At 39.7% G+C, this 24192-nt stretch overlaps 1 protein-coding gene and 1 pseudogene across 6 annotated transcripts in view; both read left to right on the forward strand.

Moving 5' to 3' along the window:
- The window catches only part of LOC145497798 (small ribosomal subunit protein mS29-like), a 109460-nt gene extending 96293 nt beyond the window's left edge, over positions 1–13167 (forward strand). The window contains exons 1-14 of one of the 5 annotated variants that reach the window (XM_081477672.1): positions 1002–1058; positions 2582–2649; positions 4145–4267; positions 4884–4985; positions 5742–5853; positions 7156–7248; positions 7341–7471; positions 8373–8453; positions 8861–8931; positions 9582–9660; positions 9862–9927; positions 10302–10391; positions 11028–11139; positions 11418–13167. In XM_081477672.1, the coding sequence (XP_081333798.1) occupies positions 1010–1058; positions 2582–2649; positions 4145–4267; positions 4884–4985; positions 5742–5853; positions 7156–7248; positions 7341–7471; positions 8373–8453; positions 8861–8931; positions 9582–9660; positions 9862–9927; positions 10302–10391; positions 11028–11139; positions 11418–11503 (1263 nt within the window). In that variant the 5' untranslated portion in view covers positions 1002–1009 and the 3' untranslated portion in view covers positions 11504–13167. Of the gene's footprint in view, positions 1–995; positions 2685–4144; positions 4268–4883; positions 4986–5741; positions 5854–7155; positions 7249–7340; positions 7472–8372; positions 8454–8860; positions 8932–9581; positions 9661–9861; positions 9928–10301; positions 10927–11027; positions 11140–11417 lie in introns of those variants that run through there. The other 4 variants (XM_081477664.1, XM_081477686.1, XM_081477680.1 and 1 more) reach the window with 4 other exon arrangements.
- A 349-nt stretch (positions 13168–13516) lies between these two features.
- On the forward strand, positions 13517–23782 carry LOC145497947 (neuronal acetylcholine receptor subunit alpha-10-like; annotated as a pseudogene). Its single transcript, XR_014050752.1, has 6 exons — positions 13517–14993; positions 15099–15228; positions 18883–19034; positions 20890–20934; positions 21173–21282; positions 21940–23782. The product of XR_014050752.1 is annotated as a neuronal acetylcholine receptor subunit alpha-10-like (transcript).
- Positions 23783–24192: the final 410 nt, after the last annotated feature.

Genomic DNA, 24192 nt, shown 5'->3' on the forward strand with positions numbered 1-24192 from the left:
ATTTTTAAGCTACTTGTTCCAAGGATATTTGAACGCTCCGGATCTTCAGCAGATGCCGAGATTGTCGAAGGCGTTTGGCCAAACCAAGAGCCTTTGTCGCTCCCGGCAAGGGTTTTTTTTTTTTTCTTTCCTTGACAATATGGAACTTTTTCTTTCTTCTCTGGGCCTGTTTTTTTCGTTTTCTTTACCCAAGGACTTTTTTCTGCTTTTGGTTTTTCCATAGGAGTTAGCGTAAAGAGCTTTCACGTGGGAATTTTTGTCAAGTGCGTGATGTAAATAAAAATATGCAAATGACATGAAATACGAGCGATGAGCGTTTGCCGCGAAAATTTCCCCAGGGTTCTACCCCGTTGACAAGATTATGACACCTTCCTAGTTTATTAACTTTATTTGAAAATACGTTTTTTCTAAATAACTCGGCCGCTTTTTGAGATTTTTAATGTTTTCCCATTGGAAACACTAGATAAAATGACGAACTTAAATTTTGTCAAATAAAAGAAAAAACGATTTTTTTGACCTCTGAAGGTGGGAAGTAACCTTAATTAATCTGTAGCTAAAAACAGAGAGGTGTACACGGCAGAAACTTTTTGTATGCAGAGAACCTCTCTTCATATTAAGAATATGTGAATAAAACAGCTCTGTAATCATAAGGTTTGAGATATTGCTACAGCTTTCCGGGTGCGAAAACTTTTTGGGGACCGCTCCAGGCCTTCAGGGGTCTCCTCAGTCTCCCGGAAAAAGTATCGTATTGGGTATTTTTAAAGTCCCGAAGCGGTGTAAAATGGCAATCGAAACAGACACACGAAGAAGAGCAAAGATGAACACATGTCCTTAAAAAAATATTTATTGCACTTCAAAATGCTTCAAGTACAGATGATTAGCAAAGGTAAACGTCTAACTTGTCCTCGGCGTCGGGGACCAGCTAGTCGTCGTACCCCTCTGTTTGGTTTGAGTCAAAGTACTCCAGTACAGCGGTAGTACCAAATAATGTATGCGTGTTTTTTCCAAAATGGCGACTGCAGTGAGACTTCTCAGGTCAAGAAATATCTTCTTTTCAGGTATTTCCTTCTCTTTGTCGGGAGTTTTGTTACTGTTTGCGCTCATGGCTAAAGTAATGATAATATATAGGTATTCAGAATACTTATGTGCGCCACGTTAGAGGGTAAATACAAGAAAATCTTGGGCGTATGAAACTACTTGACGTTTCATGGTCCGCGAGCGCTATCGAAACGTTTTATTGCTTCCACTGGGGTATCGGTATCTCTCTGTGAGTTGTCGGGCACGACGCTGAACGGATGTTGTGACAGAGCTAGACATCAGCCATAGAGTTATGGAGAAATACCAAGTAAAATACAACAACAAGACCGCCTGTACGAATAGAAATTAACCGTGGGGTCAGGTATGGGAGTCTCAGGGAGAGGCACTGGCAAAGAAAGGGGAGGGGTGCAAGGGAATTTTTATGTCTCCGAAATCGGCCATTTTATTAGCCTGCGAGTTCTATAAAAAAAAAAACTGTGAACTGTGATCAGATACTCCATGAAACTGGATGGGACAAGACAAACCATGGACTCTTGGACCTTGGACGTCCCATGGACTCCATATTTTCTTACTCACAAAATAGTTATACATTGCAACTTTCGCAGGTAACTGAGCTGTTGTTGTGTTGTCAGTGGAGGGGACTCTCAATCAAAAATCACTTTACAGGGGTTTTTTGGCTAGAGGTCCAGGTTTTGTCCATTCCACCAGGATACATATGGAGGCACGGTGGCCTCATGGTTAGTGCGCTTATCCCTGAAGCGAGCAGTCTGGGTTCGAGCCCTGGCTGGGGACACGGTGTTGTGTTCTTGGGCAAGACACTTAACTCTCATGGTACCTCTCTCCACCCAGGAGTATAAATGGGTACCAGCGAATTGTTGGGGAAACCTAACAAATTGCGGGGGAGTGACCTGCGATGGACTACATCCTGTAGCATCCCATCCAGGGGGAGTAGAAATATTCCTAGCTGCTTCATACTACAGAAACCGGGATAAGCTCCGGCAGCTATGAGCCTTCAGCTCCAAGACTTCACACTCACTGCCAGGATACATACATGTACATTTTCCAGAATCATGAAAGCAAATTTTGAGTCATGAAATGCAAAATTAGGTTTCATAATTTTAGACAAGAACACCCCTGTTCAATCCCCCCTTGTCCCTCTTGGAAAAGGTACCTGTATGAGCTACAGAATTGAATACCCAGAGGTTTTTAGTTTAAAAACAGGATCTAAACACTAAAGTGAAAAGTAAGCAGAAGTAGTAAGTGTTAGTGAACTCCTATGTAAAGTGGGTGGCAAAATTACCAACTGCTGGCACATTTTGATGGGGCTGGATATAGTGATTAGATCTCTATAATTTTTGCAGTTAGGGAGTATGTACGATTTTTAGTCCAGTTGTGATCTTGCAGCTAAAGTTTGTAGATTAATGCTATATTTCAGGTCTTGTTAAGTATATGTAAAATAAAAGCTGCTTATGTTATTCAATGTTACCCAGCTTCTTTACAAGGGGTAGCACAATTTTGTTTTTGCAATTTTTGTTTGCTTTAGATACAACAAGCCTGTTGCTAGAGAATGGATGTAAGGTTCAATTTTTCTTAAGAGACAAACCTGTTGTGGTAAGAGCACATACAACTTTAAGGTTGTGCAAGGGGTTTGTGATGTAAATGTCCAAAATAGTGATTCTCTTTTTTTTTTATCCTAAATTGGATGGATATGAGCTCAAGTTTGTTTTTGTTCTACTGTTATGCCTACACCAAATAGTTGGCATTTGCTATTCTTATGTCTTATGCCCCTCCCACCACCCAACTGGACAATATGTTTTGTTAGCTATCCTTTTAATTTTATGTCCTTACAAGTGTAATGTTACACACAAAGGAAAATACTATTACGTAACCAAGAAACATTAATTTTATATCCATTCATACAGTGTTATGAGGTTTTATTCCATTGTCCAGTAACATTACACAAGTAAATATGGCCAGGTCCCACATCTTATTTTTGAGATAATAAACAATGTACATTGGAACCTGATATAACGAGAGGCCAAGGGACTGGCGAAATATGTTCTCTATAACAAGTTTTTGTTGTATCAAGGTTCTTTTCCATATGTTTTACTATTACTGTGGCAAGGAAAATTGTTTGTTATACCAATTACTTCATTATATAGAGGTTCGTTAAGGTGGCTTACTACAGTTTTTCTGAGACTCAGTAGCATGCGCTACAATTGCCTGCCAGACATCAGTATTAATCGTGCATGCAAAAATGACGCAAGTAAACCTAAGAAGAAACGAAAACCACTTCAGCACTTGAAAGGCATTAAATCTTTTTGGTATATGTAGCAATAGTTTCAAACTCTGTTCAAACATGTGTCTAAGCTTAGGGCCAAAAGAATATGACAAAAAAGCTCTATAAATAACTGGTAAAAGAGCTCTAATTTACTCTTGCTTTCTCACACGCGATACATGGCGTCACATGAACGTGCGCTTGACTAAAGGGCATGCATAATTCAGTTCTCGTCCAAGGTTGTAAAAGCTAGTCTTTGATCGAGGATTGCTTGAAAACCTACCGTGCAACCCATGATGAAATTTTCACAGTTGATTTGTTGGGGTGAATCACATTTAGAGCCAAAATGTTAGAAAAATCTGTAAGACTTTGAACTATTTTTGATCTCACATTTTCTTAGTTTGCAAAAAATCTGTCGTACAGATTTTTATTTTACTTTGCATGAATGTTAAATCAGAGCCAATTTCTTTTTCCTGAAATTTTGAGGTGGGGTTATCAGGTAGATTTTGAGAAAAACGTAATTTAACCTACTAGTGCCCAGTCTCTCCTTAGGTACTCGTTCGTTCATTTTGGCCATTTGTTAACGTTTAATTGTTCAAGTTTCAAATAGAATGGCAAAAGACTTAAGCAAACAGTAAATAGAGAAAGGAAAAACATCTTGGAACATTTTTGAAAAGAGTTAGAAGTTGGGCTGTTATAATCCATCAAAACTGTAGTAAGCCACCTTAAATCGAGTTTCCACTGTAGTGGGCTGCAATCCCTCCATGTTTACGAATTGATAGTTTGCCAAAGGTAAAAGTTTTAGTTTATTTTGATTTTCGTAAACAGAGGAGGTTACATACTAGATGTATGAGCAGATCTGCTCTAATTGACAAAACAAAGGAAGATGCGAGCATAACAGATGAGGACGTAAGAAATGAACCAGTTGTTGATATAGGACAAGTTGATCCAGTGAGTATATTGATATATACATTGCAGGTAACTGTAGATCATAAACAACTGCATTGGTTGTTGGTCTCTAATTGTAAGTTGGGCGTCTATGATATGCGTCTAGGAGTTTCCTCTATTTACAGCCAGATCCTACTGTCGATAGAAACTGTTGGCTGGCACATCCTGGCATTTCCATCTTGAGCCTTCACGTAAGGGAAAAGACAGGCACCTGTTGCTCTGATAAAATGGTCCAAAAAAGGAGGGGTAGAAATAGAGAAGTCAAGGTTTACAGGAACTTATTTAGACATCAAACAAAATGCCATCTACACCTTGAAACACTGTTGACTCTGACTTTTTATGGAATACTGGCACATGATGCAATAAGTGCAAATATCAAGACTGATTGCGACGAAAATATTGAATGCTCTTTTTTTAAAGCTACTGTAGACCCTCAGAGGTGTCTCCCTGAAAAGCAAGCTGTAAAAAACATTTTGCATCCTGTGTACAGTTTGTTTCTCATAAAATACCTGTTGTAACTTGAGGCTGTCAATATTTTGATCAATAGATCAATTCATTTAACTGCTCTATAGAGAATTTATGTTTCCAGTTTATGACTTTGTCTTATAATATTTGTTAGGCTAGTCACACAGAGTCCAATATTGGCCAATTCTATACAGTACCAGAAGAAATTTCCACCAGAGTTCTTTCATATTTCTTCACAAAGAGATTTCAGTCAGAGGTAATGACTGTTTTGTCAAATGCATTAAGTAAATACAAATATTTTAATAATTACTTAACTGATAACTTAAATAGCAATAGTGACGCATTAACCATTTTTGTTTTAGTTTATTTATTATTTCTCTCAACCCCATTATTTACACTCTAGTAATTATCTACTTAACATTCATCTACTTACAATAAACTACACAGTGAACAATCAATAATTACTTGCTTTTAATTCTACCATAAATGACCGCTATTCCTTTCAACAATACAAAGAGCACTTCTGTAACATATTGACATTAATTTCTTACACTTACATAATTACTGAATTCAAGAAGAAAACATTGCTTTGGATAACCTAGAATTACGTATCATTCATTAACTAAGAATTACTTTAATTATAATGAAAATTGTGAAACTAGCAAGAAAGTGGAGGAGACATCTTTTGTTTCTCATATTATTTATGCTTCGATATGTTTAATTCTGCATTTAAGTGAGATTTTGTTTACAAAATCAACAAGTAAGATTGAATTAGTATGTAATTTGTTAGTGTAGATGTAGTATTTCATGAAAAGCAGCATGTAACATCAGCCATGTTTCCTTTAGGTGGCTACTTGCCCATTTGTTACCTAAACAATTAAATATGTCACCAAATTAATAAGGTTGCAACTCTCACCTATCATTAAAACCACGGTCTACGAGATTTCCATTTCATGCTTAATGTAATACTTAATCATGCTTTGACTACCAGTGTGCTTGTTTTCTATTCCAGTGTCAAATAACAGGAAGTACAAGTTTAATGATTAGAAAACCCACATTAGAGGTCTTACAGCACCTCAAAGGGTTGTCAGAAGATGCACGTCCACCCCGTAAATTTATTTTTTGTATCCTTTAAATCTTGTCAGTTTGTTGCTGTATGATCTGTTCAGCGTCAGATCATTACCTCAGTTTTGAATTATTGTCTGAAATGTTGATTGCAAGAGACCAGCCTCAGGTTCTAGACTCCCCAGTGCGCTTACTGCATGTTGCTATTTTCAGCAAAGCACTTGCCTTTCGTGCACACATTAATTTTATGGCTAGCTCCATCAACATTTATTATATGGCTACCCGAGCAGGCAAGATGGTGCTATCTTGCCTGCTCGGGATTACCCACTGTGTCCCACGAGACTGATAGTGTTATTTTTCCATATAATAAATGCTGTGTTGACCAAGCTTGTTTGGTCAAGGTGGCTGTCCAGACAGTGGTCTCATTCTTTTTTGGCATGTTTATGGACTAAGTAAAAAGAACTTGGCCAATATCTAGCCATCTTGACCTCATCAATGACCCATTTATAGTGCCTCTCCTCATTCAACATAATTAAACAAATACTGGAAGGTTGTTGGGTCAACCTGACACAATTCACACCCCTTGTTGAGATAAGTATCCCATTCAAGGGGGGGGGGGGGGGGTGTGTGTCAGACAGGTACTGTACGTGTACATCGTAGTACTACTCTGAGTCACTTCATGTTATCAAATAATGGAGACCTACATGTAAGTGCTGCCAGTATGAACCTTTTAGCCTTTTGATAATTGAGTAACTGCTCTACTTAATTTGTGACCTGTTACTAATCACAGCAATGCGGTAGACTAAGCTCCATAGTAGAGCTAGTTTGTCTCTTGTTTAGTGTCTTGTAAAGTCATCCTGATGAAGCATCACAGTTCTGCTGCAGCCCTTCCTATCAAGAGTTTTTGAGCAGAAAACAATGAAAATGATTTTGATAACAAGAACATTGCCAGGACAATTATTTTACAAGATATCCAGTCGTTAAAACAATGTAAATCAAATTGCTCATGTTTTATGATTTGTGATGTCAGAAGCATATTGATGTGTAAAGGTCTGTTGGGGGGGTACTCAACAAAGTTTATTATGGGGAGGCTTCGCCTTGCGCTCCAACCCTTACCCTTTTATATACCATTTGACAGAAAAGGTACCAATTTTGTATACATTTTGTTGAAAAAAAGTACTCCTTTCACATACCTACTTTCAGGCAGAGCCTCCCCATATAGGCTATGATAGAAAGTCTCCCCCCTGGGGTAAAGGTAAGGTAATTGTCACAATTTTGTAGTTGTATGTGCATTCAAAGTGAACCAGGCATGGTACACCTGACCTGTTAGGGGTTCTTTCCTTAACTGGAGGTGTAATCAGATGGTGATAATGGACGTGGTAAATCTCTTTCACTTGCTCATGTTCTTCACTATTGTTATTCTGCTGGATGGTTTATTCTGCCTGTACCAAGTGGTAAGATTTCTAATAATCAGTTCTTAGGTATTTCAAGACTGGGAAGAATCTGAATATGTGAGATGTCATTACAATTTCGATTTTAATTGCAGTGTTTAGCTGGTGTCATGGAAAATCTGAGCTGCAGGTGTCAACACAACATGCAGATAGATTTGACCAACCAGAGCTGGCATCCGCATGGCTTCAAATGTGCCGTTCAATTAATAGCAAGTTCCTTACTGAGGTAAGGTTAATTAAAAGGAAATAGTAACATAAATCAGGTAATAATTACCCTGGACACCAGAGGTTTATTCTTGCTTATTCTGTGGGATGCTTCGGGTCAGCGGAGGGCCAGAAAAGGTGGCACCTGTATGCCTATAAGCCAAGTGCAGATGTCAGCATGCAGCTGATTGCACGTCCTGTACATACTATCTTGGATTGATTAGCTTTTGATTTCCACCCAGCAATCAAGTAAAACAGTTTTGTAGCATTCAACTGATGTATGTAACATGGCAAAAGTTAAAAAATGGGGTGATCTTATAAAGCCTTAGCAGAGTTGTGGAGAGGTGAAATGGTCAAATCCCGACCATTCAGTGCGTATGAACACAATAATATCAGTCATAAAAGATACAGTCGAACCTCCCATAAGTGACCACTCAAAATGTCAAACCTATTTGGTCGCTTTTGGGATGTGGTCCCTAGATAGTCTAAGAGCTTAGACTATCTAGGGGCAAAATTTTGCCTCATTAGCATATGGTAACTGCAGTTACTTACCCCATGTTTTAAATGTTTTATTCATGTGAAAAGTCAATTTAGAGAAAAATAATGGTACTTCCCATTGAGAAATTTTTGCCTCTTGTACTATCCAGGAATGCCATAATGTTACAAGACCTTGTTATCCAATTGTCGCTCTATTATCTGTCAAGTGGTTGCTTATGGGACGTTAAAAGCAGAAGAAAATTTTAAACTTTTAGCTCTGAAAGTGGTCACAGCTGCTTACGAGAGATGGTCGCTTACAAGAAGTTCGAAATAATTATAGTGATTTGATGTGAAAACTTTTGGTATTTTGGAAAACTGGTCGCCGAGGAGAGGTTGTCGTAACCGGAGGTTCGACTGTACTCTACTTTCTTTTTGATATCATTCAGGTCAAGACAAGCAAGCAATACCTCTTTGGTAAGCGAGACACCGTGAAAGAAGGAGAGCCATTTGGAAAAATCATAGATATGGTAACAATGGCATTATTACTTTATTTGCTGTTATGTTCATTTGGCTCAGTGACAAGAAATTAGCCAGTCCTTATCAAGTAACAGAAGTTATCCACAAATAATACGCCAAACAAAGCCGAATGGTTTGCTAAATTATCGGTGATGGCAGAGAGAACACTGCCTTTTCCCACGATTGGTTTCAAGTTGGGCTGTGTGAAGGGATAGCTACTTAGCATGGTCAGCAGCCAAAGAAGTTACAAAGATCTATAAAGCTCGAGCAGAGACAGTACACTGATCGTTAAACTTTCAGCTGTCCTCTGGAAAGTGTCCTTGGCAAAAGCTGGACCACGTCAGTGCAGTCTCTATGTTTCTAAGCAGTTAATACAAATTACTTGCCGACTTAATGGTTTTTTTTATTATTATTTCAGGGTTTTAGAAGAGCTACCTATGCCACAGATGCTGTTGGCGTGTTGCTCAAGGAAATAAGAAATAATCCTAGGTTGGTAATGTTTTTCATATTAGCGTGCAAAGCTAAATTTGGAAATTCCTTAATAATCCCTCACAAATGTTGTACCAGGAGTCAACGGGTCGAAATTTTCGTTCCGATGAGAAAGTTCGCGCGAGTATTATGTAAATGATGCCGCAGTAGGTTACCTATTGAACTCCCTTCAGAAAGACAGTCCTTGTAGAAGATCATGATCAGGATTTATGATCCAAGATCGCACGCATCATTGCACATCAAAGAACCGATGAATGCATGCTCAGAGTGGATTCGACGGTTCCTTTGATTGTACCATGATCCGAGTGATCTTGAATCATAAACACAGATACAGATCCTCCCAAAGGAATGCGACCCAAACAAGGAATCGTACTTACGTAACACTTACATTTTTATCGCTTGTCGTGGTATGAAACTTCTGTTAGGCTGGAAGTTCGAAATGAAAGTTCGAAGTTCGAATCTACTTCCACATTGGAAGTAGGATAAGATAGACTGAAACCGTAAACATGTAAACGAGTTATGAGATCACGTGGTCATGCTGTCCACTTTCGTCAGGGCTTGTACTTTTCTCTCCATAACACACTTCGTTAGTATTTCCCGCTAAAAGTTTCCGCGTGCCTACGTTTGAGTTAATCTTTATTCTCTTCTAGTTTGCGAGTGTTGTATGCTGTGAACGAGTTCAATGGATTTTTCTCGAAAACCACATTCAAAGATGCCCAACAAAATTGGGTAAGGAAGTTTATCTCTTTATCTCCATCTTCAAACATACATGTACTGTCCTTATGTGGAACTGATGCAGTGTGGAAAGCACTCATGGCTCTGTACGGCTCTCTTTATGGTTCATTGTGGTACGAACACCTAGAGAGAGAAAATGATACGGCAAACAGTTTGAAATCCAGCATGAAATTGTTTGTGTTTTTTTTGTTTCAGATAAAGCCCAAGAGACTGAGTTTGATCCATCACTTTACAAAACTCTTACATCCCGAAGATGGCCTGGTAAGGTGGCACTGAAAAAAAAATGAGCTAACTGGACATTTGTGGTGGTCAGAGAGGAACATTATGCTGTTTATTTTGTTAGTTAGTTCCTTGTTGAAATGTTGACGTCACTATAATTTTCCGATAATTAGTCCGGGTTGTAGTTTTGTCCACAAAAGAGCTTCTCTATTCCACGGCCTTTTTGGGTGGAGACTCATTCCAAGGAAGTCACTCGTATGCCTTTCAAAATGGTTGTGCTTATATTTTGAAGAAATTTTGCACCTGAAGTTTTTACGAGTAAATAAGAAACGGCATAGTTACTGAAGTTCTTCTTTTTCAGTCTTGCGTGTGGGACCTTATGGAAATTTTTACGGTATTTTACTCTTGTTTTGTAGAAAAATGGAGCAATGGTGTTTGCGTTATCACGCACGGGAATGTTGAGAAGCTACATAGAATCTTATGAAGTTGCAGATTTACTGAGAGAGGTAAGAAGAAAATGTCTTTGTTGTTGTGACTTTGTAGTCTAATCAGTGAAGTTCAGAACATGTTTTTCTGGTCACGTCATGGTTTAGAGAAGAAGAAAGCATGTTCCTGTTATTTGTCGAGTACAGCTAAGCCTGACTTGTCCACAGTCGTTGGTGTCTTATTTGTCTGTCAATTAAGAGGGACGCTCAAGGGGAAGGTTGGAAAGGAAGAAGAGTTCTATCGTCCTTCTCTGCTGCCTTCCCGTCGTCTCCTCCGTTGCGTACCACCCTTGACTCGTTCCCATCTATCTTGCGAAATGATACAACTGGGGACGAGGCGGCAGCTAAACCTCTCCACAAAGAGACCATTGAGAAGTTAAGTGAATGGATCGGGGCACGTTCAGAAAGACAAATCCTAACCTGCTGAACAGGCGGATAAGCGGAGCAGACCGCGAAGCGTGCTACACCAGCGCGTGTCGCTCTCTGCCCCGCTAATCCGTTTGTTCTGCAGGCTAGACAAATCCAGACCGTCGTAGAGAGATGGACCTTAGTGGAGGTTTGACTGTTTTCTCCCAAGATCAAGCATTCATGGTTGACCTCTATGTTAACGGAATCTTGTTAAAATGAATGAAAGGATACCCTTAATTTGTTCAACAGAGAGGTTTATCAGCAGTGCAGCCTTCCACAAACATCGAGGTACCCCGTTACTCTAAGAAAGAACTTGATGCGTGTCTTCAGTTTTTCAAAAAAAGAGGAGTGTTAACAAAAGGTAAAGTTGCCGAGTAAACGTTACACGGATAAATAACTAGACTTTCAGCGGTTTGCCAACGATTTCAGTTCAGCGTGGAATTCAGCTAATAAATAACGACACTTTGCTGTCTTCCGTAGAAAACTGCTTTCGGCGGAGAACCAAGAATCCCGGAGCTGTCAAAATGTTGAATTTAAAATTGCTCAAATGGTGTTCTGCTACCGCTTTTGTATATGAGAAAGTCATCATCATTTTGGGCAGCTCTTAATTTAGAGGTATTTTTCTTCATTTCTTTTCAGATTTAAATTCCCAACTTACAAAGGAGGTCGCCTTTCTTTCTGATTATGAGCCGCCGATTGTAAGTGCCTTATGTAGGCGAAGTTAAAAGACTGCCGTCAGTGAATACCGCGAAAAAGATTGTAAATAAATTCCTTTTGAAACGTGAACTCTCTCTGGTATCGTTTTTGTCGTAAAAAGGAATTTGTTGGGCCACAGTAGGTTACCTGTTGAACTAGCCCTTAGATTGAAGACATTGCTTGTAGAAGATCATGATCAGGATTTATGATCCAAGATCACACGCATCATTGTACACCAAAGAATTGATGAATGCATGCCCAGAGTGGATTCGACGGTTCCTTTGATTGTATCATAAATACCGATACAGATCCTCCCAAAGGAATGCAGCCCAAACAAGGAATCCTACTCACATAACACTTACATTTTATCAATTTTTGAGGCTCAAGGGTTTTAATAACCCGCCATTTTGTTTTGTTCCGTCAAACTCGATACAACGGTGCCGAAAGACGACGACGAGCAAACGAAAAATTCATTTGAACGTTTGGCCCAGCCTAAAGACCGTAAACCCCCGGTGTAAACAGGATGATCATGAAACCACAGCCTAACCAGATCAGATGCGCTCTCCGTTGTCGAATGTAACTAATTCGACGCGAATGCTTTGCCATTCCAAATCACGTAGAATTTTCTGTCCAGTAGCTTCCAGTGTAAGATGTGACCAGCCAAAGACGAATCACAGACTGTGGAGAGCCAAATTCCACCCGAGGCTCTCTCTTCTCCTCTACGAGCAAGAAAGGCAAAGAGAGAGCGCCTGGCTTCGAAATTGAAAAAGCGCGCTCTGTCTTATCTTCTGTCGGAAGAGAAGTCGATAACGGAAGAGAGAACGAATCGCTCTGTGTTTGTTTTGTGTTACGCTTGTTGTCTGTGGAATTTGTTTATCGTTATACTGTGATTTTTCGCGAGCAGTTACGTAATCATCCAGGTAGTTACGTAACTCACTTTAATCCAGTGGTTAATACGTTATATTCGAAGTGTTCCAAGATGTTTTGGATAGTTTCTGTAAGGTTTCTACCGTTAATAATTCTGGATTTTGTCTGGAGAGAAAAATGGCGATTGTACAGAGGTGGCCGTTATGGGGAGGTATATGTGCAACGTAACACCCATTCTTTTCGGGGTGCAACATTTTCATTTAAAAAAAAAATACTGATTGTAGCATATAAATATGTGACGCAATCAAGATATATCAATAAACCAGAAACAGAGACCAACGACGCGCGGTACCGATCAACTTTCGTGACCTTTTCCAATAACAAAGTGTCGTTTTGTCATCAGTCGTCGATTAACTGGCCGTTGTTGAGAGGTTGTTTTGCCAGTTGGGACGAGTTCTAGCGGCCGTTGCCGTTGTGGAGAGGTTAAAATAAGAGCGAATGTATGAACTGTCCGGCGGGACATAAAAACTGACCGTTGTAGAGGAGTAGCCGTTATTGGAGGTTCGACTGTATAAATGTTTTGTTCTCTATTACAGCTGAATAACGCTTCGAACATCAATATAGAGTTGTAATCGAGAATTTACTCGATTAAATAAACTTTTCACGCATTTTTATATTGTGTAACTTTCAACGCAACGTTTAGCTTCATCGCTCATCGCTCATCCGTGAAGGATAGGCGGAACTTGTTAGCGGAGCGTGGACTTGATGACAAACAAGTCCCTAAATATGTTGTGAGCAATTGTTATCAACAACAAGACCTGCAGCTAAGGTTATACTCTAATCACCCTGAAACGATTATAAAATATTTTGTAACTAATCTTAATAAACACAAACAGAGCATCAGGGGCGGGCATCTCGTTTATTGATGCAGGATACAGCGAGCGTTACATCATCATAAAGGAAATACAGCAGTGAATAAACAGAAAAATTAAAAAGCAAAGTTGAAAGAGATGCCTTCGAGTGGCTCTTGCATAACTTACAAATTCTTAAATAGCCTACTAGCCCCTTAGGGATTCACGCCTAAAATACTTCTACAGTTAACACGAACCATATATAGTGAACATACTCCAGTGTAATTAGCGAAACGTTACAAAATATATTTGCTAACCATTGTAACAAAGAATGCAACGTCATGCCTGACTTATAATGCATTCAAGTTGAACTAAGAGTTATTATATTATTGATGATTGTCTGTTAATTAGAGCGGGCAACTTTGCACGTAACTCGTGAATGACACTTCGATAAGAGTTGGATCATTCCAAGAATAAAACAAAAGATACTTGCACTGTAAGGCCAAACACAATATCGTACACAGTTTTTTTGTTTTTTTGTATTTCACTTCAGTCACTTAAGTCGCCCTGAAGTTTTATTTGTTCAAGACTTCTGAAATGTATTGCTGTATTAAATATTCCGTTGGTCCGTTATGTTATTTCTCCTGCTCCGTTCGAAAAAGTGTAGAAAAACTAAATAGGATAATCATCGTGATTTTCTGCCCGAGCACGAAACATGTTCTGTGTTTATTCTTTGTTTATAGTTATTTATCTTTTACCGAGCTGGGTGTAACGAACTTATACAATGGACTCCTCGCGCAGCTAGCGGGTGGTATCTTCTTTACGCACAAACATAGCCATATATAATCTACATGTATGTATATATCACTGAAAGGTCTTCTTCGGAATGCAATCGTTTGACCTCTTCCGAGAGAAACAGCACCCTTATTTTTTATTACCACCTCGCGTGTTTGAGCTTTAACTTTGGAAACAAATTAATTCCACAAACTTCATCGCCCGATTTGCAGGTGGTAAAATTCTGTTTGCTTTTTTTCCGGCTTAAGCGAATCTTGATAATTACCTTCCATGCTTTATAGAGACCTCACAACAACCTCATTGTGTAGATGGTTATCTCGATATTTATTATGCAAATGCAAGAAATAAGGCAATTGCTTTTCTTGTTTTTTTTTTTTTTTTTTTTCTGAAATGAGATTCAAAGAGGTTTGAACAGCTGTAAAGATAGTTTTTGTTTTGGTTTGGTTTTTTTCATTTTATGTTTGCAGAGGAGAACTTTTGAATTGGTTGAAAAGGTTCCGTTGAAAACAGTTCGCCAGCTTTCTAAAAGTACTGTTTGTTATAATGTACCCTCGGAATTCTGCTTTTGTCATTCGAAAGATGACAACTGGACGCCATTGACTCGTCATATACTTAGTTTTAATTACATGGACCCTCAGCGATTCTTTGACATGTTAATAAGGCTGTGAAATAGTCCTCAGGGAAATTACAACTCGAGTTGGCCACGAGTTTAACAGTGCGGAAAACCCTGGTCTATTCTGACGAAAATAAAAGTGTTGATACATTACGAGAGGTGAATAAGCGTGTTATCGGAAACAACACATGGTGAATATGGGCCCATTCAGGTGTGGAGCCAGACAGTTTACTTATAATGTTATGCATGTTAATTAAAGAGCGACCTTGGTATCTCGAATCGATCAAAAAGCAATCTTCTGTTGACCATTGGTTATCAGCATACCTTATCAGGCCAGTGATCGCCAGACAAGTTTGTTGTTGGCGTTTTCTCAGAGAACGCAAAGACACACAGGCAAGTAGAAAGGGGCTTGCTTTGACGTTTTTCTGTGGCAGACTTTTAAAACTGGCTGATCGCACAGACTTACTTCACTGATAAGCGTTTGCTTCCTCCATGCAGGTCTGAGAACAGCTGGAGTTCGCGGAGAAACAAGTTCCTAAAACGATGCTACCCCACCATTTAAACGCAAGACGCTGTTGTCTGTCGATTGTGCCGCTCGTATTGACGTTAGTAGCGATGGACTACCGGGGTAAGTAACAGCTCAGACAGTTTTTCATGATACAATTCGAGACCCACGAGACGCTAAAATGTTAAAACATGCTGTGCAACAGTTGATAAATAGTTAGTGTTCTCGCCTGTCGCAGGTTTGCGGTTTTCATCGAATCTTACAGTGCCACCTTAATAGAGTTGAGAAATGCGGGAAGCGCGATTTTGTATCTGTCACGAAGAAGTTCAGTTCATCTGCTAAATGCGCTCGGAATACTAGTGTACTGTTTGTCATTTATTTAGATGAAGTTTGTAACAAGATTTTCCTTATACATGTAACCGGCTCCTAATGTAATTTGTAGTCAGGTTTTGCCGTTGATTTATTTATCCCTACCGAAAATTGAAAGAGCGTTTTGTAAGAACATAATTTGGCTCTTCCAAGTTTTACTAAAACAGGCCCTACTTGTAGGTAAATAAAGATAAGAGTTATGTCATCAAACTTGGAACATGTTCGTGTGTGACAACAGAGGTGGCAAAATCGATGTCATTTTGACACCATTGTTAAAGAGAGATTTGTTGATCATGCTATGCCTCATACTTATGGTACACCGCAAATGTGAACTGTTTTGGCAACCCGATCAAAACTTAACGTCTTGTTGCAATAGAAACGGGAAAATTGTGGTTTGAAACTTAACGACGGAGAACCAATACAGTTTTTTTTTGTTAGCGTGTTGTGTTTATTGTACATTTCAAGCGTTGTTGTCATTTCAATGAGCAATTGTGAAAGCTGCACTTAGTTGTTATGCCACGGAAAATCGTATGGTTATTAAGCTCAGCGTAGATTGAGAACAATTCCTCTTTGGCTAGCCGTGTGGCGTTGTTTAAATATAATAGCCTACCCTCGCTTCGTCTGAAAAAGTAACTTGCTTAGTTTTACTTTAGATGGAAATTGCTCGGAGCTATAACTATTATGAAAGAGAAACCGGTAATGTGTTATTGCCTTAAAGTGTATCGTCCTGTGTTGGTGGGTTTTTCTTATTGCCGCAGGTCCTTAAGGCAGAAGCTCTTTTTCCCCTACATTTTGAATATCTTTAATTTATAGGTTCGAACTTACGTTATAACCCAAATTCGTGTCAGGTTTAATTTTTATCATTTGCCCGTTTATGTGCACAATGCAAACACATCTTCCAGTCGTACATTATCGTGCCTTGCGATGCTTTGTGAGAATACAAGTCAACCGAAGCTTTTCCTATCTGTTCTGACGTACAGAGCATGGTTGCTAGGAAACTGGAATCTTCCCAAGTATTTAGAGCGGGATTGTTTTTCACCTCATTCTGTGAATTTAATCAAAACCCAGCGAAATTAGCCTTGTGCCCGCTCTTTATAATGCAAATCGCTATATAAGCACATTGAAATTTTAAATGCTGTGATTTTCGATCACTAGATTAAATTTGACTTTTTGGTTTGAATTTCTAAAGAAGATCAAGGTTAGATAGTGGACTAGGATTTGGTTCAACAACAAGATATGACTTGAGCATGTGCAATATTATTGAATTCAGAGGTCGAGCAAAATGTGAAAAGGACATACTCATCTCTTTTCAACAACAATCGCAAAGTACAAATGTCTTACTACACTTGCGGTAAATGCTTTCTAGTATGTACTCGACAGCTAGTGATGCGAAAAATTTTACTGATTTCTTGGCGTAAATTACGTCAGTAAACACTTATAAAGGCACCAACGAAAAAGAAAGAGTATTTTCAGTGGTTGAATTCGTTGGTTATTGTAAGAGGAGAAGAGATGACAGACTCTTAAATATGAGTAGTTGAGTTATAGTTTTTTCTTTTTAGTGTTCTGTTAAAGAAAACCTTTGCAGTAATTGCGGTTGAAGAAAGAAAAAATGTCCTGCTAATCTCCGAAATATTGCTTTAAAAAATTTTGTCATTCGCGTGTCTATAGTTCGCTATTGAAAGGCTGGTTTTAACAGTTTTTAGCCATGTCAACTGCAAAACGTTGCGAAACGTGTTCTCTCGAGGCACCTTTGGCAAAACCAAACCAATACGACCGTAAATCAGTGTTAAGTGTTTGGATGTAATACTCTCTGACCAACTGTATAGGAAACCTAATTTTCAGATTGGAAATTAATTATAGGTTAGTTATCTACTTAGCGCTGCCATTACGATCCAGGCCTGCTGCTGAGATCACAGTTGGCGGACACCTTAGTATTTTCAGATCCCTGTTTGAGTCTACTTCCAAACACAATGGTCCCTTCCGGTAGTGGCTGAATGCGTGGCCGAAGTCAGAGTGTAGAAACCCCGTGCAGTGACAAAATTATAACGAAAGAAATGGTTTTAGAGATTCGTAAAGACTAGTGTGTTGCTTTTAAAATGGATGAAAACAGAAACTGTATGAGGACACTTCGTGCTAGAGCTGTTAGTTGTTAAGTACTATAGGACGAATTTACAGGGTTCTTTGGAAACCGATAGCAACAACAAGAAAAGCTATCATTTTACCCAAGAGTTAGAAGACAAATTACAATATTGTACCAAGAGTAAAAACAAACATTCGTAATGCTCCTATGAGCATGAACCGCAGGACTATTTTATCCAGTAGTTCTGAAAATACCGTAAACTGCCACTTAAGCCCTCCCGCTTATAAGCCCCTCCGGTTATAGGTCCATTTACCTGTAAACAAATTATTACTTCCGATCATATGGCCCCCACCCCTGGATATAACCCCCCTCTGGTTTAAAATGAAATGCATTCTATTTATTACGATAAATTTTAAAGTTTAATTAAAAACCAGTATGTGAAACACGTATGTCGATCAACACTGCTGTAGCTCATTTCGAAATGTTTTTTTTTATTCCCCCGGATATAAGCTCCTCTGATTAAAAGCTCATCCAAAACCCCGTACGAAGTTGTATAAGCGCAAGGCTTATAAGTGGCAGTTTACGGTACCCTTGTCCTATTAGTTTATTCGTATAGTGGTTCTGCTGTGAGTCTTGGTAGCCTTCACGCTTATTCAAAGGATTTTGCTTGTTTTTCCTTTTCAAACGGATGGTTATTTCTCTGTTGGGTTCTGAAGAAAAATCTAGAGTACTTTAAAGCACTCTATCGATATAACCAATACATAAAATTAAAAAGAAATTTGGAGCCTTACAGGTTTATATATGATATTTTACCAATCAGTGATAAGACTTTCACTCAGGTTTTCATTGATTCTGATTCTGCTAAAAGGCCTCTTCAAAAACTTAAGTTTATTTATCAATTTCGTTAGGATATTTCGGGAACGAAAGTTATTAATCTTTCACAAGAATGCGTTTTTAAGTGAAAACGTATACTTTTTGATTCGTTTTCGCCTGCCGTTCACTCTAAAACGCTCTTCGTTTTCGTCACAATAGCATGCGAAAATGCCATCCAGCGTGGGACATGTTCCAACGGAGTCTTATCGTATACGCATGCCCAAACGATGGTTGTGCTCTCTCATAGAGTATAGGCGTCGTAGTATGAACGACGAAAACGCTGTGAAAACGGTAGCGTGGACGTGGAAACGCATCGTTTTAGATACTCCTTAGTGTGGACGAGGCCTTGTTTAGACAGTTTTAAAAGCTGTTATTTTACTGCGTTAGTTTATCTACTACATTACAATCTCAGTCACTCGTTCTCGTGTCATTTTGTTTTCATTTTTCCATTGTAGGTTGTCATGCTCTGTTAAACCAGACAAAAATTGAACAAACTCTGATAAAGGCGTTATTTGCAAATTATGACTCTGAAGGAAGACCGGTTTTGAACCTGTCAAAACCCGTTCTGGTTAAGTTTGGACTGGCTTACAGCAATCTTCACAGTTTGGTATGTAAAAACCAAGTGGTACAATCACTTTTTCCTTTCCTCTTTGTTCTTCCAGGTATCAAGATGCTGTGAGCCTTGGGTAAAGGAAAGTGCACCTTAATCAGCAAATCATCTAGTAGTGATGCCCTTGATTCCTCGTGTCACTTTACCCCGGCGGGTGCGGGGGGGGGGGGGGGGAGGTACTTCCGGTACTTCCTAGTAGTAGGCTAATGGGGTTGGGGTATGATTTTCACGATTGGATTGACTATAATGGGGACGCCTTTTTAATACAGTTACTAGAATAGGGTCGTGCATTTTCGGGATTTTGCAGGTAAGAAAATTCTGGCAAGTAGGGATTTAAAAATGGGAAGATTCGAGGGTGAAAAGTTGTTACAATTCAACATTCGGTTAAACAAATGTGTCACTTCATTTTAGGATGAACTAGTTAAAAAGCTTTATAAGGTAGATCAGGTGATATGCTTCTGGGTAGATGCGTAAACAGAAAGGGACTATGTTGGACCGGATCGTGAAAATTACATCTTCCCAAAAGTGACTAAAATGGGGGTCTAAGATTGGCCATAAAATAGAGTCTAATCGGGTGGGGGCTCTGAGAGGCCAGTGGCACATACCCGTATCCAAGTGAAGTCCCCTCAACCCCCGCACCTTTTACTGATCGTATTTTCTGTTTCATCCATTAATAAGCGGACAGTTCTTCCTGATCCCAATCAAGGCTTTTGCTTATACCTTGCTTTTCAATTATCTTTTTTTGCCCTCTGTATGGCAGTATAGTACTACAATTACCTGTCAATTCTATAAATTTCAACTGCTTAACCTATTCAATTCAACGTTATAAAATCCGCCCAGGAAGGACATTTTTCAGTCAAATCTTTTTTTTCTTTTTTTTCCTGGGCTGTTTTGACGGAAATACTGGCTTATTTTTCGATTATTTAGCAACCAACTGCTGTGTTTATCGTCCCATTGCTGGTATCGTGCTGTTATATTTGTTATGCCGTTGTATTGTAGTTAATTGGGACATGAGCTCAATTTGGTTTATGATTTGATTCCAACACTTGACGTGATGTCGCCAACCGCCCTTGTTTCTGAAAATAACCCAGAGAGCTCTAAACAGCACTTACAAAGAAAATAATGCTTTTTGCAATAAAGGACGGATGATTGGTTCCAACTGTTAAAAATACAGGAATTTATCCTGCGTAGCTGGCGGAACGGCTTCTTTTTCCTCGCGGCGAAGTTCGGGAGCGGCGAAGCGGCGAGTGAAATTCAACTCGACTCCCGCGCGGCTTCGCGCGCGAAATCCTGGCAGCTACGCAGGCTAGCGGGAATTGTTTTGCTCAAATTTTTAAAGTAAAGCTATATAACCTTGTTGCTCCGGTTTTTTACTAAAACGGTTGCTGTACTGCCATTACAATTTCGTTAAATGCGTTTTACTCACTAACTAGTTTGTAATCGCTCGCGCGGGAGTCACGCAACGCTCACCGTCCCTACGCGGACTACTCTCTAACTAGCGTCGTCGCGTAATCTTCCTCCCCCAGGAACGAGGCTGCTCACTAACGGCCTCGAAGTGATTGTAGCTTAACTGAACAAATTGCGGCTTGCGTTATGATAATTCATTCAGTCTTTCCTGGGCATTCGTCGAGTTGTGGTCCCCACAGTCAAACAGACATTTTAAAAATTTCTTATGATCTGGATACGTTGTTTTGAGGTACTCGAAATAATGAGAAAGCGGCCCCCTTAAACGTTTTGTTACTCCTTTTTTTGGTGCTCTAGTCTGGTTTTTTCTGTAAGGAATTGTCATGCTCTTGGTTCTTTGCTTTGTAAGGTGGAGTGATACTCAAACTTAATCATTTCTGTTTTTCAGGATGAAAAGAATCAAGTTTTAACAAGTAACGTTTGGATAAGACAGGCATGTAAAATATCTTTACGGTGTTTACATCATTTATATGGGTTTTTTCTACCCCTAGTGAGGTATGTCTAGTACTGCTTGTGACAATTTTTTGCCGCAAAGCACCTGTTACGTTAATTCTACTGCGCCTAGCGCCCTTTACCTTTCCTTTTCTCGTGGTTTCGTCAGCTGAAAGTAAGAGTGTTATTTCAAAATGCTGGATCTTCTTTTAAAAGTAGTTTGTTGGTTTGCGTTACAGCAGTGGCATGACCCGTGGCTAGTATGGAATCCTTCAAGTTACAGTGGTCTCAGCTCCATCAACATAAGTCCTAACCTAGTGTGGAAACCAGACATTGTCCTACACAACAAGTAAGTGTAGCCTCGCCCCTTAATGTCGTGCACTTACAAATTTCGCCATCCTACTGTAATCCCGATACTAACTGCTGTTTCTGTTGAGTAAACGGAACAATAGTCAGTTTATAAAGAGGCTCCAATGGGTAGTGGACGCAAATGAGAACACATTGTTTCACCGAGGTTATTCAATTTGAGCACGATGTATAGTGCTCGTCTAACGTGAGCCAAAAAGAGAATTCATAGAAGTACTCATGTGCACACCACGTCATGTATCCGTCGGCAGGTCCGTGTAAAACGGTTTCAACAATCATTACCAAATTTGCTCTTGTCTGATTGCCTCTTCCTTCCTTTGCCCCTCACCGTCCCTTTCTCCATTTCTCCTTCCTTTACTCTATCCCTTTTCCTCTTTCACACTCTTTCTTCCCTTAATCTCTTTCCCTCCCACTCCCAACCTCCTGTCCCTTTTCTCTTCCTCTACATTCGTCTTTCCCTCCCTTAATCTTTCCTTCCCTCTCCCACACTCAACACCGCAATGGCTGCAGCTGACAGTTAATGATAAGTAGACCACTTATGTCATCAAGGCAGAGTTTCAGTCTCGTTTATCGTATACGCTGACACTTCATTGAGAAAAACAACTTGTTCACTCACATGGTTTTGTATTTCTATCCCAAGTGTTAACGAGGAAGGCGATCACGGTGAACAGTATCTGTTTGACACCAAGGTCATCATCAGCCATGACGGTACGATCACGTGGCTGTCCCCCAACCTAATCAAGAGCTCTTGCAAAATAAACGTCAAGTATTTCCCTTGGGACATGCAGACCTGCCAGCTGAAGTTCGGCTCGTGGACGTTCAATGGATTCAAACTTGACCTTGCCTTCTACAACGACCTGCCAGGTGCAGACCTTAGCACTTTCACGAAAAATGGTGAATGGGATCTGTTGTCAGCCGATGCAACGAGGAACGAGGTGTTTTACGGGTGTTGTCCCGAGCCATACCCTGATCTAACTTTCGAAATAAGGATTAAGCGGCGCACCTTGTTCTATGTCAACAACTTGATTGTCCCTTGCGTTGTCCTGGCGCTTCTGACAGCCACGGCTTTTCTATTTCCGCCGGAAACGGGCGAGCGGATCTCTCTTATGATCACCATTCTGTTGGGTATGACCGTGTTTATGATTGTCGTGATTGAAGCCATACCGTCGACCTCAGAGGTGACTCCTCTCATCAGTACGTACTTCTCCGTGGTCATGATCGAGGTCTCGCTGGGTCTCCTCTGCACCTGTATCAGTCTCAATATCGAACATCATCATCCCAAAATGCAGCTCACTGGTTGGTTTCGTTATGTCCTGTTCGAGGTACTGGGGCCCATTTTGAGCTGTGGCTCTGTCAAGCGGCTGAAAAGAAAACAGCTCAAAAATAAAGAAATGAAAACAGGAGATTACCACGTGAAACAAAACCAAGTCATGCCAGAGGAGGACAAAGTCACTGTGACGGACGTAACTTCCACAGGGGACGTTAGGAACTGTGCTAACACGGGAGAGAAGGAAATGAAAGTCGCGGGCATGGACAAAGTGTCCATGTTTATCGATCGAGCCTTGGCAGAAGACAAAAGGAAACTGGAGTGGCACGTTGCGGTGAACATTATTGATAACTTCTTCTTCGTTCTCTTTGTTGTAACTATCCTTATTTCCTCGCTGGTGATTCTAGTTCAACCGAAAGTAGAAGCTGAAAGCTGAAAGCTGATTGGTTATTTATCAGGCGGGTCTGGCAAATTGGCCGAATAAAGTGCATTGAGACACCGTGCGACAGTTAAGCACATCACCAGTATTACTTGGTTGTTGACTTGGTCGTGTTCATTTGAAACGTTTTCCGTTCACACGTTATTGCCCGCCGAAATGTCTCCCGCGTTTTCGCTGCGTGTTGTTGATTGGTTTGGACGCTGTTAACACGTCCTTTTTTTGGCTTTGTGTTTGCTTTTCACGTCAACACAACAAGCCGCCATTTTTGACAATCTCCTTCTTCCCCCAGCATTAATGTAAGAAACCGCTTACCTTCACGTCGCCCCCAGGGGATTACTTCGCTCCTCCTCCTTCTCAAAGAAGAAAGGGCCTATCTTGAACGCCCCTACCCCATTTCCCTCCCTTTTAGAAGATTGTTACTTATAAGTACTGTTCCAAACTTCAAGGCCCCTGGATCTGCCAGCAGTGGCATATTGTATTAAAACTCTATTACAGGTTCAAATTGTAAATATAGCTTTGTAGGACTGTTGAATACCCGGGGTTTTAATATACTGTATCAGTGTATATCTTAATTATTTTCTGTATATCAGTTGAACACGCATGGCGAGTTAGTCAAAAGTAAAAATTTAATGTTGCCAACACATATGGTTTCCAGGGCAACTAAATTATAAGAAAAAACTACAATATATCTAGGTAACCACTCGATAAGCACGGGTGTTATTTACACTCTGTGCTTCTAAGTTGATATGTAAGGACGTTGGCCCGAAAATTTATGTAGTTAAGTCAACTGTTTTCTTCGGTTAGCGTAGAAATACTCGTAGCTTGTTGCTTTTCTAACTCCTATCATTGCAGAGCTTTCACAATTTCTTCACGTAATCAAGCCCTTCATTTCCAGTTTTTTCACACCTCATCTCATTAATAAAGTCATAAATAAAGTACTTCAATTCAAAGACTTATAAGATTAGATAATAAAGAATGAATGATTGAAAATAAAGGTAATAAAAAGAAGTATATATGTTGCGCTATCTCTAAACTTCCTAAAATAATATTAGTTATGTTGCGATCAAATAGAAAACTTGAAGATTTCCTTTAAATTGAAGGAAGTATTAAAGAGTTTGTTGGTAGATACGTAGGGTTGTAAACAGAGTGAGATCTGGGTCGAGACTAGTAGGGTTGTCCACAGACAC

This window comes from Orbicella franksi, chromosome 1 (genome assembly GCF_964199315.1).
Source record: "Orbicella franksi chromosome 1, jaOrbFran1.1, whole genome shotgun sequence".
Taxonomy (NCBI): Eukaryota; Metazoa; Cnidaria; class Anthozoa; order Scleractinia; family Merulinidae; genus Orbicella; species Orbicella franksi.